Source organism: Argopecten irradians, chromosome 13 (genome assembly GCF_041381155.1).
Source record: "Argopecten irradians isolate NY chromosome 13, Ai_NY, whole genome shotgun sequence".
Lineage (NCBI taxonomy): Eukaryota > Metazoa > Mollusca > Bivalvia > Pectinida > Pectinidae > Argopecten > Argopecten irradians.
Window position 1 is genome coordinate 9210086 of NC_091146.1, and position 16878 is coordinate 9226963.

Consider the following 16878-nt stretch of genomic DNA (forward strand, 5'->3'; position numbering starts at 1 on the left):
AATGATCACTGCAAATTGGAGCAAGAACATTTGTATCCCTTATAAGATGATTGTTGTTAGATAGAACAATGTCAATAGAAGAAGAAGAAGTAGGAGTAATGCGAGTGGGTTCTTTAATAAAACTGTTTAGATTATGTTTTGTAAGTAATCGGCCTAGATGAGAGTGTGGCTGAAGGTTTGTCATATCAACATTTATATCACCAGTTATAACTACATCAGTAATATTATCATCAAAAACATTATTAAACATGTCATCTAATTTTCGCCAGTATTCTACATTAGATTCTGGTCTATATATACACCCTAGTAAGAACTTATGGCTATCTACTAAAACTTCTAACCAAATAATTTCAATATTGTTAGACTCCAAATCTCTTATTCGCTTACAGATTACAGTATCTCTTGTATATATAATAATGCCACCACTAAATCCTACCTGCCTATCCCTTCGATGAAAACTACTAAAACTGTCTAAAACAAGGTCAGAGTCCGGAACTAACGGGTCAAGATGTGTTTTCGAGATACATATTGCAGCAACAATCTCATTCAGCAGTTTTGGAGAGTGACACATGCTGCGCTACATGGGGATTCACTTACTTGGTTTTCTGTATATTGTTTACATAGTCATGCTGATAAATATGCGATCTCAGCATTGTACTAACATGTTTAAGTTCGTTTTTTTGCTTTACAATTTCACACAATTTTCCCAAAATCAATATGTTTACATATAGTATGATTCCAAATCTATGGTGGCATATTTCTGCAATCGTGTTATTTTAGGTCGAATTACGTAAAGTAACTTTGCCGAGATAATCATGTCGATCAGTTGGGTTATAACATGACTTTTTGTGATATTTATGTCGGCAAGTCAACTTACATCATGGGAAGTCGATTTATATCCTGGAACACTGACTTACCTTATTACGACGAGATCCACGATAGTCAGTCGCGATTGTGTAACTCGACTTTCCAATATGGATATGTCGTGTTAAAACTCATCTTACCGACATAAATATCTCAACAAGTCATGTTATAACTCGACTTGACTACATAAATAATTGGTCAAAGTCAAGTTACCGTCATTCGACCTAAACTAACTCGATGGCAGAAATATGCCACCATACAAATCATTACCAAAGGTGCATTCAATATCGCAAACATATATAATGAGTCGAATATGTTTAATCGTGTTTAATACTATTGTCAATACTAACATTGCTTACAATACAGATGTGTCACTCTCCAAAACTGCTGAATGAGATTGTTGTTGCAATGTGTATCTTACAGTAATACTTAATGGGTATTGTGTTTAAATATCTAATGTTTCACATATTGTGGTACATATATTTTTATATGCGTCATTATATTTAAAACGTTATGTAAAAACGGTCAAACTCTTCAAAAATATTTGAATTTATTATTGAGGAAAAATAAAGAATATCGTGTATAAATTAATTGCAGTAATTACTGACATCGACATAATAAAACAACATCAAAATCCAACATTATAATTTGGAATAATACACAAAAACATATTCAATTATATTCGTCCAGATAATAAAAAAATATTCGCTTATCTAGAGGAATTGGTTTTCATATAGATCACAGCACCTTGCTAAAAAAGCTGATTTTACACATTACATATAACAATTTCACATAATTGTGTGTTAATAGCTTTGTTATAGCGCGGTAGGTGGTTATTTTATATCCGTACATATATCTTGATAATCAGTATCATCAAAAAATATAAATAAAAATATCAATATTTCCATTAACTCTTTGCTACATAACCTTGCGTACCGGGACTCGTGTGGGCTAGCGTTAACACAGATGTTGGCGCGCAAGAATACACACATCAGAACACTGTAGTGCAGAGCGCATCTAATTAGAACTATCTGTATGGACAGATCTTTAATATATAAATGGATTTAAACATAATAGGAATGTTGAATTATATATCAGAAAATGAAATATCTACAAAAAGAGTTATTTTAAATATCTGTACAAAAATTAATTCTACACTCAAGTAAGCAAACATCATTCCTTTAATAAAAGCGATTAATTACAATAAATGGTCAAATAATAATTCTGTCAGCTATCTCAATTCGACACTATATAGGACCACTGTTTATTTGATATTAGTTGATTTTGATTGTTATTATCAGATTGACTTCCCGATTACACAAATATTATCAGCTGAAACCAATTTTTAAGACGTGCCATTAGACGACCATTTAAAAAAAATATCTGTTAGCGGTTCCCGGTTTTCAGATATTTTCTTTTTCTCTCAACTTATGGTCTGTATTCTTGCATTGCGATACTTACCCAAAATACGAAATAAATTATCATGGCTTCAAAATGGTTATGATATATACATGAATAGGATAAATAGTGGTGTGTCTAGATCAACTGGCGGGAAACCGAGTAATCTTTTCCTCATATAAATGTTATAAACATATTCAAAGCGAGATAATAATTTAACAATGTACCAAACTAATAAATTTGTCATTTATACCTACTGAATTCAACATTATGTTAGAAAATGGGAAATATGTTTCGTTATACAAATACTAAATGTAGATGTTTGCTGGATATTGAGACTAATTCCAAATACCAGTCACTCAAAATAAGTTTTTTATTAACTTTCCCCATACATACACAATATAACATTAGCAATAATGATCAAAACATTTTTTACAACCATATATGTTATGTAAATACTATCTTAACCATGCTGATTGTTATGACCCATATTACACACAATATTGATATTCAGCATCTCTCTCTCTCTCTCTCTATATATATATATATATATACATATACGAATGGTATAAAACAAGGGCTTCCTTGGATGATACTACTGTAACGACCAGGTCACATATGAAGAAGACCGGCAGTAAAAAAGTACAAAGAAAATGTACAGTTTCGAAGTTAGCAAATACAAAATACAGATGTAAACTAAATCAAATCCAGACATAAACTAAATATCAGTGTACATAATCGTGTATTAATTGAACTTCATCCCTTTATTATGAAGTGATCTACGATTATTTATTTAACATTATGGTAATCACATGATCACAAGGATTCACTTGCTGATATATACTGACTCCACAATTTTCTTGTGAAAAAACATGAGGATGGCTAAGATAAACAATATATACAAAGTATAAATATAGTACACTGGGAACAAACGTAAAACATGGTTTAATGAACTTTATACAATGTATTAAATATTACATATATTACATATTACAAACATTTAAAGTACTGCGGTATAACCATTGTGTTGTATAACAATGCTTTGTTTTAATTATACAATAGTTTATCCATGCAAATGAATAGATGGCTACTAATGAAAAACGTTCTTTGAAGGGTTTGTACATTCACTTTTAAGTCAAATTGTTTTCTTTGTTTGGTTTATATGCATGTCATAATCATGAGGTAAGTTGTCACGTTTAGAAGTTTTGACAAATTAGGAAAGGGCTAAAAAGGGTTAGTTATTTTGTCGGAAGTACAGTGTAGGTTATAAATACACTGCATGTTACACATCACTCAATTCATCAAGTACACACAAATATGTCCCCATATAGATAACATATATTTGTTTCCATATGTTTACTTTACATTTGGTGTGATAAAAAGTTAGTTGTAAGCAGGTATCGAGGTGATATAGTCTACTGATTTGAAGATTAGTATTTACGATGTCTTGCCATCGTTTTTGACCCGTATATCATACAACATTAATGACATAAAATACCAATTTCATAAGGCAACTATTTTCTGTTTTGATTGTTTAAAGTGTAAACATATTAACACCTTATCTACAGCAACCAGGAAGCTTTAAATATGATTTCTGCAAAACATTTTGACACTCCTAAAAGTACCCATTAAATCTTATACGTAAAGTGCATTTGTGTTATAGAGCTACAGACTTCATACAAATCCGGTGACGCCTTAGTCTATCTTTCATTTCAACTCTTAATTGGAAATTCGTTTTCAACGGTTTCTCCGCATTTGCATTTCCTGCTCTGTTCTACACTAACAATCTCATGTTTAGTACCACAGTGTTTGCAGGTTGATTTGTTCAATAACATGACATTATATGCTTCCAGTCCTGATTTTATTGTAAATGCAAGGATAAATTCTACCCGTCTTCCTACATTCTTTTCCCCAGTCAGGTTTTCTTTCATTCGAATAGGGGAGTACCGGACACGTATTGGTACATTTAAATTGCCTTCTAAGTCCATACGTATGTAACCCTCACCACGCAAAATATTTGGATGAGTGATTCTCCCCTTCAGTATTTTAAGAGTGTACCATGCATCATTGTCGATGTATTTCTTTTCACCATGGCTAAAAGACTTTCCCGGGAGAAGACACCTTATTCCGGGCTCCTTCCCTAACCATTCCCTTGGTCGGTCAGGGAAAGGTAACGTTTTTGCAGCTTGAACCCAATCGACTTTTCCCTCCTTCAAATCCATTGCCTCTTCTATGATGTTTTTGTCACATGGACCATCTTGTGTGACTGTATAGGTAAACAACATGATGAATAAATAGAAACGTGCATATGGACTTTGAACTACATTAAACCAATGCCGAACTTCCATCAGTACATCTTCTACCGTGTACGATCGTCTCTGTTTTTCATGTCTAATTGCTTGAAGCCAATCCAGAAAGGTATGATCAATACCGCTTTTCGATTCCAGTACGTTCATGGTCTTGTATTCAGCAATATCTTGTTCAAGAAGACTAGTAAGAGTTTTGATATCTGTATCTGATGTGATATTATCTATTAATCCAAGCTGATTGCCATTGCAGTATTTTTGTTTGATAGCAGCTATTTTAAATCTTCTGGTGTGGACAGAGTCAGCGACGTCAATAGTATCCAAGTACTTGTTTGGGACCATTCCCTTAAACAGCGCATTGTATGTGGCTATCTTCTTGTAGAAATTGTCGCTGTCTTGCGTGTCATCAATAAGGCTGCTGCACTGCAGAAATAACTCCTGAATGCGTGGCAAACTATCCTCAACAAATGAGCATATTTCGGAGTTTTGCGTTTTTTCCAGCAGTGACGGAATAGTGTCAAATTGATAATGAGTTTTAAGAAATTGGCATATTACTAGAAGAACGTCTATCTCTCCAAAGCATCCCAACGTTTCCTGATAACCAGCAAAGCGAAGTTTTGTTGATTTATCGAATGAATCGCAGGCAGTTGTTGCTAGTGTAAATATGCCTCTAATAGATTCTTGAAATTCCATTTCCGTGATTGAATAACAACGTTTTAAATTGTCTAATTCGGAACGGATCCGCTTGTGGTAGAATGTACCATACATGTGAAAAACATAGCTTAACTCAGTATCCCTCTCATCTATCTCAACAGTGTCTGTGAAAGCCTGGTTCTCCGACTGAAAACCTACAAACGCTTTTTGAAAATGGGATTCTGTTTTCTTCGTTTCCGTTGGTCGTAGGATTGTGTATGCTCTTCCGAGATGTGCCCAGAAACTCGGATGTTCTGGAAAGGAATCTGCTAAGGTTTCCATAACTGTGAGGCGTTCAGTAAATGGCTGCTCTGATGGAATGCTCTCTAATAATCTTGATAATTTTGGTCGTTCATTTCGGTGCATAAAATATTCGCGGTAAATGAAAACTTGTAATATTATATCAAGCACTGTCCTGGAGCTTTTCCCTAATCCGTCTTGTCTTTTTTTGAGAAATGTTATAAAATCTAAAACAAGCGGATTGAGGTTCTTCTTGGCCTTCATACTCAAATCCTCCCATTTTGAGATGCTTGGTTCGTTCGTCAAAATTTGCTCCAGTATTTCCATTGCAATTATGTAATGGCATATGCGAACACAGTTATGTGTAAAATCGGTGTCCACCGGTACTGTAAATACTTTCACAGGTGCCGGAAAGTTTTTATATTGGAACATGTAATTATCAGACTTTCCAAAAACTGATCCAAACAATTGGCAAGGCATAATTCCCTGACCGAAAACCTGAACAAGGGACAGATAGCCAAGTACATCCCTACATCTGGAAAGATCTTTCCCGACTAAATTCAAATATTCCGACACATAAGAACGAACCCCAGTAAACTCATGGAGGTATGTCACCAGTCCAAACTCTATAAGATGATGTTTCTTGCCGTCAGAAAAGTCCTTGACGAGTCTCTGAATCTGGTCTTTTTTATCATTATCATTTCCACAGCAACGAGAAAACTTTGGCCCCATGCGGACAGCTTCACCATGTGATAATACTCCTGAAAGAAAGTATTCATGGTCTTTTGTTTCCATAACTGTAGTAGAAACACGTTTCAAATGTATAAAAACAACACACGATTCAGTGCACTTCCCTCGAATGAGCTCAAAAATATTGTCATTTGACGATCCTTCGAATAAAACGACTATCGGAAGGCGCGTTTCTGTGTGTAGTATGTTGATCTGCTTTGCAATTTTTGTTGATTTCACCTGAGAGTCTGACCTGACTTGCACACATGGTGTTTCGTTATGTAACTCCCAGATAATATGTTGTCCTAGTGTCGTAGCACCAGCCCCAGGAGCATGATAGATCGTGATTGTACCCCCTTCATCCTTATCTATGAAATTCCTCCGCAAGTCAGTCACAATAGAACGAAAAATATCTCTTGGTGCATAAAAGTGTTCTGGTCCATGATTATAGTAAGCCTCCCAACTCAAGGTACCACCTTTAAAGAAAAGGTTTTCTTCTTCTTCTGCTGCTGATAGATCAGCTATGTCGGTTTGAAATGGATTTGTAAGATACAAAACATGCATACTGTCTCTATACGAAGTCGCTAAAGAACCGTCAATACATTTCGAGCTAAGACCGCCGGCTGTAGGTAATTCATAGGTTGACAGTTCAGACCTTTTCTTTGGTCGTATATTTAACATCATATCATGCAGGACATGTTCATGCTTTTCCCGCAGGGTATGTTCTGGTTCTACATTCTCAATAAGGGTCCTGTTCTCTATAGATGGACTATCAATTATGACAGCAACTTGAGGTGAAGGTTTGATGGAGTCACCCAATACTGACAACACTTTTTCAAACTTTCTTCCAGTTTCAACATCATCAGGCCAAAACGCTATCACAGTTAGTGACAACATAGTGTCAAGCAACTTTGTTATATCTTTCACATGTAATTCAAATTGTTTTTGTATTTCCGAATACCATTTTTTCACAGAAGAGATATCTTTAACAACGGTACCCTGATTATTTAAAGACCCTGTAACAAAACACCATTCTGTACCAAAGTACTGGATGTGTGGGTCTTCATTCCAAGTACAAGGGTAAACTGCATCCCGTTTGGCACGCAATTCATCTTCGATTCTATAAAACAACCCCTCTCTTTCACTTGCGACATCAAAATCAAAAACACAAAGCCATGGAATATTTGTTAATGCTTCCTCGTATTTATTACGATCTGTTTTTGAGATCATTAATAAGTAGTTACCGTCCCGAAAGTTGTTCATTTCCTTTAGAAAATCTCCGAATCCCTTGCACTTATTTTGCGTATGCTGTTTTTTGTTTGTGTGATCTTGGGTTGGTCTTTGAAACGTTGGGTTATTAAATGCTTTTCTTTTAGGTTTTACTTTTGGCTTTTCAGATGTGCCTCTAGCTTTATCGTATTCATTTGCATGAACAAACCACTGACCAGCTATATTTCGCAACGTAAAGTGATCAGTGAATTGGTTAAGAAATACACGCATTTCTTTACGATACATAGAAGCAAAACTCTTACCACAATTTACTTGAGTAAAATACGTTTCTAAGTTCTGTAGTTTCATTTTGTTCTTTATTGGGTCGCCTCCCACTGCTCCATGTGACTGCATAATATCCACCAACCTCTTTCTTATTTCTTCAGCTTCGTCATCTTAAAGAAATTATAACCACGAAAGTTTATCATCAAAATAATAAAATATACATTAACATAAATGAAATGCCGAGAGTACAAATGCGTTAACTACTTGATAGTCAGTCTGAAATGACTTGTGAAATATGGTTAATAAATTGTGCTTAGATAAATTCGAGTACTCGATTTTTCGGTTTAGCTACCAAAAGAAAACTATTTATTCTTATCAATAATATTCAATTTTAGATATATAATTGAAAAAATGTTTTGTCTGCCATTCCATTACCTTGGGGACTATTGTTTACGATGATTATATTGTGATCCCCGGATATCACTGTCTGCGCATGCTTTATCTGCATAGCTAGATAAAAAATACATAATGTCATTATAGTTTAGTATAGATATAAAAACAAAGACTATGATCTTGTTATTGTTATAATATAATTGGATATATACGAGTGCTGATTCATTTGATGTAAGTATCATATGTTGAATTTTAGCTTTACGGACAATCAATGTTAAGTACCTTAATATCACTTAAATAAATATCTTCCTGGCCATGCAAAAAAATACAACTGGCAAATGACTTTGTAACCAAAAGACTATAAAATAATGCTCTGTTAGAATCAAATCTACTGGATGCTTGATAACGCCAACTGTACTGGCTTTATACAATTCTGCAACTCGCCTGTCATTTCTATCAATATCATTGACTCTGGAATTGCAGTCGCTACAGGCCTTTCAGGACGTGGTTGTCCTTTAGGATCTATCTGTCGTGCTTAAATCCTATTTCCTATCCATTTCAGGTAGCATACGGAGAGAGCTTATTGTGCATTTGTTATGTGTTATGTTCACCGAAAATTCGGTCTTCAAATGTTTTGTTACACCTTCCATAGTGTATATAAATACGAAATAATCTCATTCAATACCAATGTTTAAACATAGTATATGACAGCAAATGAACTGACTGCAGTCATTTAAGTTTTGAAATATAATATTACGAAGATTTGATAAATTTGACAGAACACAGAACGATAGAGCATTGATAAAAACAAATTAAAGTGCGTTTTGGTCTGGTTTCGTCTGTTTTTTCAGCATATACAGATACATGCCGAGAAGCAATGAGTGCCGCGATTGGTTTACTCACTTTTGCGGAATTTGCCGAGTAGTACCGAATAATAGTGAATTGTGACGTCATTGATTTCATGATGACATAAGCAGTCTACATTTTTCAATGTTGACCTGTCATTTCACGCGCGCAAACATATGAACTATTGGACTCGTTTTTCTATAAAATAGGTTAGGGAATACAAAGTAAAGGTATAGCAATACCTGATGTTGTTACCATATACAACAGATATTATCTAATGTTAACCCTTTCATACTAAATATTGGTTCAATGCTCTTTCATCGATTCTGTCCATTTTGCGAAAGGTGGTTTCTACTTGTCTTTTATAATTTAGGGTGTTACCTCGTCGATATAAAATGACCAGATATCATGATTATTTTAGTATGAAGCCTTTAATTGTCAGATAACATTATGAATGAAAAATAGTGCCTGCTGATATCATTCAATACTAGACCACAAAATATTTCGTGGAAGAAGTTTCGAAAACGAAAATAAATCTTCTGAACATAGTAGTTATGTGAAAAAAGTCGCTGCAAAAAATCAGTAAAGTGATATAAAATACCTTCCCTAACACTTTTTTCATTGTAAACATTCAGTTGGCACGACTACTGCAAAAAATCACTATCCAAAGTTGCTAAGGAATTGAACGTGTCATGAAATTTGACGTAAAGTTTGTCTTTGGTCTTTCTTCTTTTTCTTCTTTTTTATGATAACAAGTTTACCATTGCTAAAGTATTACACATCATTGAGAAAAACATGATATATCGCTAATATCTCTACTTCATCAAAATTATCAAATTGTCATTTTAACAAGTTACCAGTAAGATATGGCTAGTACTTAACCTTTATAATTCTAATTAAAGCTATTTCTAAGCTTACACGATTTGAAAAGCCTTATACAAACGATTAGAATATTCCATTTGCATTATTTGACCACGTATGTTCGCTTCTCTAAATCAGTTTTTTAAGATGTGGGTGGTGCTTAATCTTTATAATTTTAATTGAAACTATGCGTGATATGATAAACAGGGATTAATAAAATGTATAATTTCAGGACTTGTGTCTTCAATGTTTTTGTAACTCTTATAAACACGATAACGTAATTATTGCATTAATGATCGAAATATCAGATATCAAATATCACTTTTATAGTGGACCAAATCCACATAACTTACACATTATGTGAATATTCTTACCATTATTGTTATTGGTCTTTTTCGTCGTTTTCTTGACTTTAACAGGTTTGTCTGAAACATTGAAAAAGGAATACTGATCAATGTGAAAAAAGTTATATATTTTATAATTATATAGAGATTGAACAGTGTTCTGATTGCGTTAAAGGTGGTATGAACGCAATGGGATACAGACATATTCAATGTAGCGTGTTATCGCTACGTGTAGAATATGTCTGTATCCTATTGCGTTCATACCACCTTTAGCACAACCAATTCACTGTTCAATCTATGTATTTACATAAATAAGTCTATTTTTACATGTTCGTGATCAAATTTAAAACGATGTTGGTTGCTAAGCTGGGTAACTACGGTAGTCTGAATGGCCGAAGAAATAGTTCCGATTGTTGAATGTTATAGCTGCAGTTTGGTTTAAAATATAACAATGACAGCTTTCAATTATTTTTGAAATGTGTTTTTTTTTCAATTTATCATACATCAATAATGTCTATTTCGAATAAATATTGAGATAACCGGAGCGGAACGACTATTGGTAAGTATCGTTGTCAGGGTAGTGATGCGGTCCGAAGCGGAGCGAGCCGCCATATTTGATTTTCAACCGAGGAAAGTTAGGCCACTGTGATATAGCCTATTGATGGTATGACCGTTGAGCTGCTGAATGTCTGTTATGTATGTATCAGTCTACGAACGCGATATAGACTAAATTCTACATAGTCATGACTTTGTTTTTATAGTACGGAGGATAGACAAGTGTTTGCATGTACGTATGTGTAGGCCTATTTTGAATGCAAAGGGGGGGGGTCTAATAAAAACACCTTATTGTTTATTTGAAATCCGTCAATTTATGACGCAAAATCTTATCGAGACATGAACTAGAAGTAGTCCGGACCTGCACTGGGTTTGTATTCATACGTCGTTGCGATTACGCTAATAGCTATAGAGTATGGTTAAAAACAGTGTTACGCTAATCTGAACGCAACTCCCCTCCCGTTGACTATATATGTAAATGTATATCCATAACCGTGTTTCATTACACTATAAATAGACCTATGTAACCTGAACACGACTTTCAAGTTAATTAATAGTTTTTATATAAAAAAGACGTATACATATGTATATTTCATCTTCGGTATACGACGGATAATCACACGGTCTTTATTCAACTGAATTTAAATATCTTTATTACGGATGTCAACCAAACTAAGTCATTGGTTACGGTTAAAGAAAAAATTTATTATAGCAAAAGATCACTGAAATTATGAAATTGTCAATTTAACAAATTACCTCTATATTTATAAGCTGTAAGTTCGATTCCCGTATATAATATGTAACTGAACATGCAATTAGAGGTAAAAATCCTAATAAACGGAACTCGGCTCGTTGATCAGTATTTTTGTTAAACGGAAAACGGGTCTGGTTCCTAGTTCCGTTTAAGTGAAACGGAACTGGATTATAGGTGTCGGATCCGTTTAATGAAATCTGTGTTATAGAGATTAATTCTGTTCTGTATTATTCATGAAAACTTTAAGTTCGATTCCCGTATATAATATGTAATTGAACATGCAATTAGAGATAGAAATCCTCATAAACGGAACTCGGCTCGTTGACCCGTAATTTTGTTAAACGGAACTCGGGTCTGGTTCCTAGTTCCGTTGAAGTTAAACGGAACTCGGGCTAGGAACTAGGAACTCGCAACCAACTTCAGCCCTCCAAATGGGAGACCTAATAACGCTACGGTAATTCTCGGTTATGCAATGACGACTGTTTAGAGATGGCAAGTTTGTTTACAAGACGATTTCCGACCGCTCGATATCACAGGTTTATCTGCACGGATTAATGTTAAAATATACGTCTATCATCTTTATTCTAGGTAATTGGTTCAATGTTCGATTATTGTATATGTTTGTGATTACAATAAAAACTGAGGAGTTACCTATAGAGTGCCTTTAACGTAGACCTATTAACTACACCGCCTACTCATAATCTACGCAACCTTATCACTTCCTTTGGTCTTGTCAGCATAAAAGAAGAACCTACTCGGTTTGGTAATAATAGAAATAGTCCACTAGACCATATAATTTTATCAGATCTCTCCAAAGCTCCTTCTCATCAACTATCCCTATCGATAAAAACACTAGTGATCATGACGGTTGTACATCATGTATAGAAATTCCATGTGAAATTTCGTCTGTTTATACACGTACAGTCTAGATTTATAGAAGGGCTGATTATGTTCATTTTAATTAAATTTTATCTGAATATGACTGGCAACAAATGGTTTCGAATCGTGATTCTGTCGATTTAGTTTGTCAGCGTTTTACTGACTTATTTGTACAGTTTGCTAATGAATGTATCCCCTCCAAAGTAGTTTTAATTCGACCAAATGACAAACCTTGGATAAATTCAAATATTAGAACTTATATTAGAATTCGAGACAGACTTCATAAAAAGAGTAGAAATTCCAAACACATTCCAATTATCAGGAAATATAAGAATCAGAGAAATAAATTAGATAAGATGCCCGTCTATTTTTTTTACGAAATCGTTCATGGTCTTATCGACGAATATTCTAGTTCAGATCCGAAATCATATTGGAGTCTTGTCAAACGTTTGGTGAAGACCGGTAAAATGTCTCAACAAATTCTAACTCTTGTAGATCCTGAGTCTGAATCCCTGGCTTCATCTGACACTGAAAAAGCTAATTCGTTAAACGACTGTTTCTGTAGCATTACACGTTTAGATAAAAGCGACAAAGAACTACCAAGTTCTCCATTAAGAACGACGAATACATATAATAATTTGATATTACATGAAAGCGAAATCAGAGATCTGTTAGATATATTACAACTCGGCAAGGCTTCGGGTCATGATGAAGATAATCATCAAATGTTAAAATATACTTGCAATACTGTATGTAAACCTCTTACATTATTATTTAATTTTCCCTAACTAAATGTAAATATCCAAATGTATGGAAAATTGCAAACGTTAATCCATTATACAAGATAAATGATAGACACTCTCCATCTAACTACAGACCAATATCTCTTTTATCATTTGAGAGTTAAATTATATTTAAACATATGCATAACTTTTTGTTAAAAAAATCTCTGTTTTATCAGCATCAGTCAGGATTCATGCCTAGTCATTCCACATTATTTCAACTAATTTAATTGTATCATAAGGTTTGCATGTCACTCGAAGAAAGAAAACACACCCGTTTAATATTCTGCGATATCTCTAAAGCTTTTGATCGTGTAACTATTGTGGACTACTTGTGAAATTAAGGATACATGGTTTTTCATGTATCTTTTTAAGGAATTTAAATACATTTTAAAAAGGGATGCTCTACTCTGTATTTACAAATCTTTTATTTTACCAGTTTTAGAATATGCATGTGAGCTTTGGGATGGTTGCTTGGTATCAGATTCTATAAAAATAGAAATAGCTCAACGTGAAGCGGCAATGATTATTACTGGTTTACCTTCATATGTAACTATTTCAGCTTTATATTCGAGTTAAAAAATATATATCGCATAATTCTAATGAAAAATATCCAGCCTATTACAATTTTGTTGACAGAAATACAAACTTTGTACATACAAAGTTAAGACATCGATGTAGCCAGTTAAATTTCGATTTATTTCGTGTAAACCTAATCAATAGTCCAAATTGCATCCGTGGTCATAAGTGTGAGAGTGCCTGTTATTTTTTCTTCCAATGTACTAAGTATGTGAATGGCAAAATTATTTTACTAGATATCTTAAGAAACTTGAATCTTGATAGATTTACTATATGGCAGCGAGCTATATGCTGATCATATAAATAAAAGTATTTTCAGACACGTGCATCAATTTATAAAGTACAGCAAAATATTTTGATTTTATAAAAATGTAATTTTTTATTTAATGTTATTCATATTGGATAGGTCTATTGCCTCTTGTCTCGTCATTGTATGTTACGAGAAGGTTCTTATAAGTTGTAATAACTTTGGCAATGTCCCTTTGTCATTTGTTTTGACATGGAAATATGTTTAAAATAATTTTCTGGTGTTAGCTAACAGTGATTTTCATGATTATCCCGCAGTTGCTAATGAACCGATAGCTCTGTCTTTTACCGGTGAAGGGACAAGACGGACATCTTGGATTTCGAAACGACCCAAAAATAACAACGCTTCGTCTATAGCATGGCAGGATCATTTTAGCTAGTTTCAGCTAAATTGCATCGGTAGTACATATGTGAAAAGTTTACGCACGGCGCACGGCGGAAAACGACGGACGAAATATGATGACCACAGGTCATAATGACCCGACCTGGAGGATCAGTATGCCTTAAAATTACCTGTAGACTGGTGTAAATCTTGAGGATTTGTCGACTTCGTTAAACCATCCAAAGTTTCATTTTCTGTGTCATCATCTGTTTCCTTTGCAACCCCTAAAATATTGGAACGTTTCATTTAAAACGCACGAGTTACGTCACCGCGAAAGTAAGTCGATTTCTAGTATATATACCTCAGATAATATACAATCAGGCAATCGTTAATCACCATCTAAAAATATCTAGTAAACTTGGAAATGTAACCCCCAGCAGTTCTCTTTATAAAGTACCGTCCCTAACAGGTTTCCATTATAAACATTCAGAAACAGGTACTGGACCCTATGATTTGCAATATCTTACGTTTGTGTGTATAACTTTGGAACATATCGAATATGCTTATGAAATTCACAGTGTGTTTCAGATATGGCAAATAGCAGGATGGCGAGACACAATATATATGAAATCCGTCTAAACCATGCAATCCAAGCAACAATGGATGAATACAATGCTATTTGTTGTGACGGTACACATAACATGGATTGGAAACATTTTCCCCCATTTTTTCCTGAAAATCCTATCTAAGTTTACACGTGTGGCAAAGCCTTATACAAGGGTTTAAAATACTTAATTTTCCTGATTGCATCATGTGTGATCGTCCTCCTCATGTATGATCGTTTTTCTAAACCATGTTTTTTTTTTTTAAAAATAGGGGTAATGCTTAACCTTTATAATATTCATTAAAGATAAAAATAAACAAGGATTTATCAAAATGCGCATTCCTAGATAGTGTAATTTTGCGTTAATGTATTTCTCATGACTTATGTGTTTAATGTTTTTGTCTGTTTCATAAACATGGTAACGTAATCATTGAATTAAATTATCAAAAATTATAAATAAAATATCAATTTTTATGGTTGACCTAATTGACATATTATTACGTTACTTGATTTTTGTTAGTTAAAGTAATACTCATCATTGAGAAAAACGTGATATATCGCATACCTCTCTATTCACAAACTTACATTTCATTAAATTAGAATTAGTAAATATACTTCTGTAACCAGTAAATGATTTTTCCACTTAATAATAGTTTTCTAATAAAAATATACATACATTTCGATTACAGCCTACAACGAATAATTACAAGAAACTGGTCTTTCTTACCTTACTTTATTTACTGAACATTGAATAGCCTTAATTATGGATGTCTAATAAACCTAGCCATTGACATTTTTTTGTTGTGTTTTTTTTAAACTAAATTTATAATAGCAGCATATCTTTGAAATTATCATATTGTCAATTTAACAAGTTACCTTCACATGGAGTTTCTGGGGACGCAATATCATCTTTAAGTTCAAAAATCGCTGTGTCTTTTTCATCCGGCTCTGTCTTCTCCTTAGGTGCAATAAGGAAATAGATGGTATGTTATGGAATATTTATTGTTTAAACACTATCCCTATCTTACAAAGCTGGTTTAGGAAAACGATCATACATGGTAAAATATTGCAAATTGAAGAATTTAATCGTAAGTATAAGGCCATACGTGTAAAATTATAAATGATTCCACTCGAATTAATATGTATCTGTCACAAAAAACAACATGATATTAATTCATTATGTGCGTGCTGTTTGTATGGTGTAGACACAATCCGGGTGTCGCTTGTCTTGCCATCTTATCATGACACATTCAAAACACATTATGAAATTACAATGGCGAATGTTCAATATATTCCGAAATCCATACACATTAAACATACATTATTGCAAACAATAGCGTATAGTACCTGGTTCTACAACGATTATCAGTCGTGCAAACTGAATGTTTATAATGAAAACCTTTTCGGACGGTATAAATGTACAAAGAATTTTAAGGATTATTACATCTCACAGATTTTATGAAAACAAAAGGTATATTGAGAAGGTGATAAACATTTATCTGATTGTGTACTACTTGAGCCATATTTACTGAAAATCAACCTGTTATCGCTGTGACTTTATTTTGTGTTATCACACATAACTGACTTTATTTTGCGTTATCACGCATAAACGACTTTTTTCGGGAGGGCGCATATCACGCATATAGGGCGACATTTTTTTCGCGTTATCACGCATTTACGACTTTATTTCGACGTTATCACACGCATTCTCGATTTTTATTCGGTTATCACACATTATACTTTATATTCTTTCCCACGATCTGTAGTGGTGACAATCTTCCTTGTTATTATTAGAACCTCTAGATAATAAAACTATTTTTGTTTCCCATTTTTTTATTTCCAATCGACGGTCGCTTTTACTGAATTTGAACAAAATAAGCTCAGAAAAGAGTGTGAAATTCCTTCCGTCTCTCTCTGGTGTCAGCTTCC

General features: G+C 33.8%; 2 protein-coding genes across 3 annotated transcripts in view; one reads left to right on the plus strand and one right to left on the minus strand.

Annotated features, from left to right (window-relative positions):
- Positions 1-1298: 1298 nt before the first annotated feature.
- LOC138306249 (uncharacterized) lies at positions 1299-15915 on the minus strand. Of its 2 annotated transcripts, XM_069246645.1 has the most exons (5): positions 15826-15915; positions 14537-14629; positions 10199-10249; positions 8160-8234; positions 1300-7894 (listed from the first exon to the last, which is right to left on the minus strand). In XM_069246645.1, the coding sequence occupies exons 4-5, from the start codon at positions 8230-8232 to the stop codon at positions 3975-3977; spliced, it is 3993 nt and encodes a 1330-aa protein (XP_069102746.1). In that variant the 5' UTR covers positions 8233-8234; positions 10199-10249; positions 14537-14629; positions 15826-15915; the 3' UTR covers positions 1300-3974. The 2 variants fall into 2 exon arrangements, with proteins under 2 accessions (XP_069102747.1, XP_069102746.1); XM_069246646.1 differs by lacking the exon at positions 14537-14629 and having other exon boundaries at positions 1299-7894.
- Positions 15005-16878, plus strand: part of LOC138305581 (uncharacterized protein DDB_G0286299-like) — a 39002-nt gene continuing 37128 nt past the window's right edge. The window contains exon 1 of the mRNA XM_069245886.1: positions 15005-15035. Within this exon, the coding sequence (XP_069101987.1) occupies positions 15005-15035 (31 nt within the window). The remainder of the gene's footprint in view (positions 15036-16878) is intronic.

Coding starts and splice junctions, on each gene's coding strand:
- LOC138306249 (XM_069246646.1), bottom strand. CDS start 8,232: ATGCAGATAAAGCATGCGCAGACAGTGATATCCGGGGATCACAATATA. Junction 7,895..8,159: donor CGTAAACAATAGTCCCCAAG/GTAATGGAATGG, acceptor AATTTCTTTAAG/ATGACGAAGCTGAAGAAATA.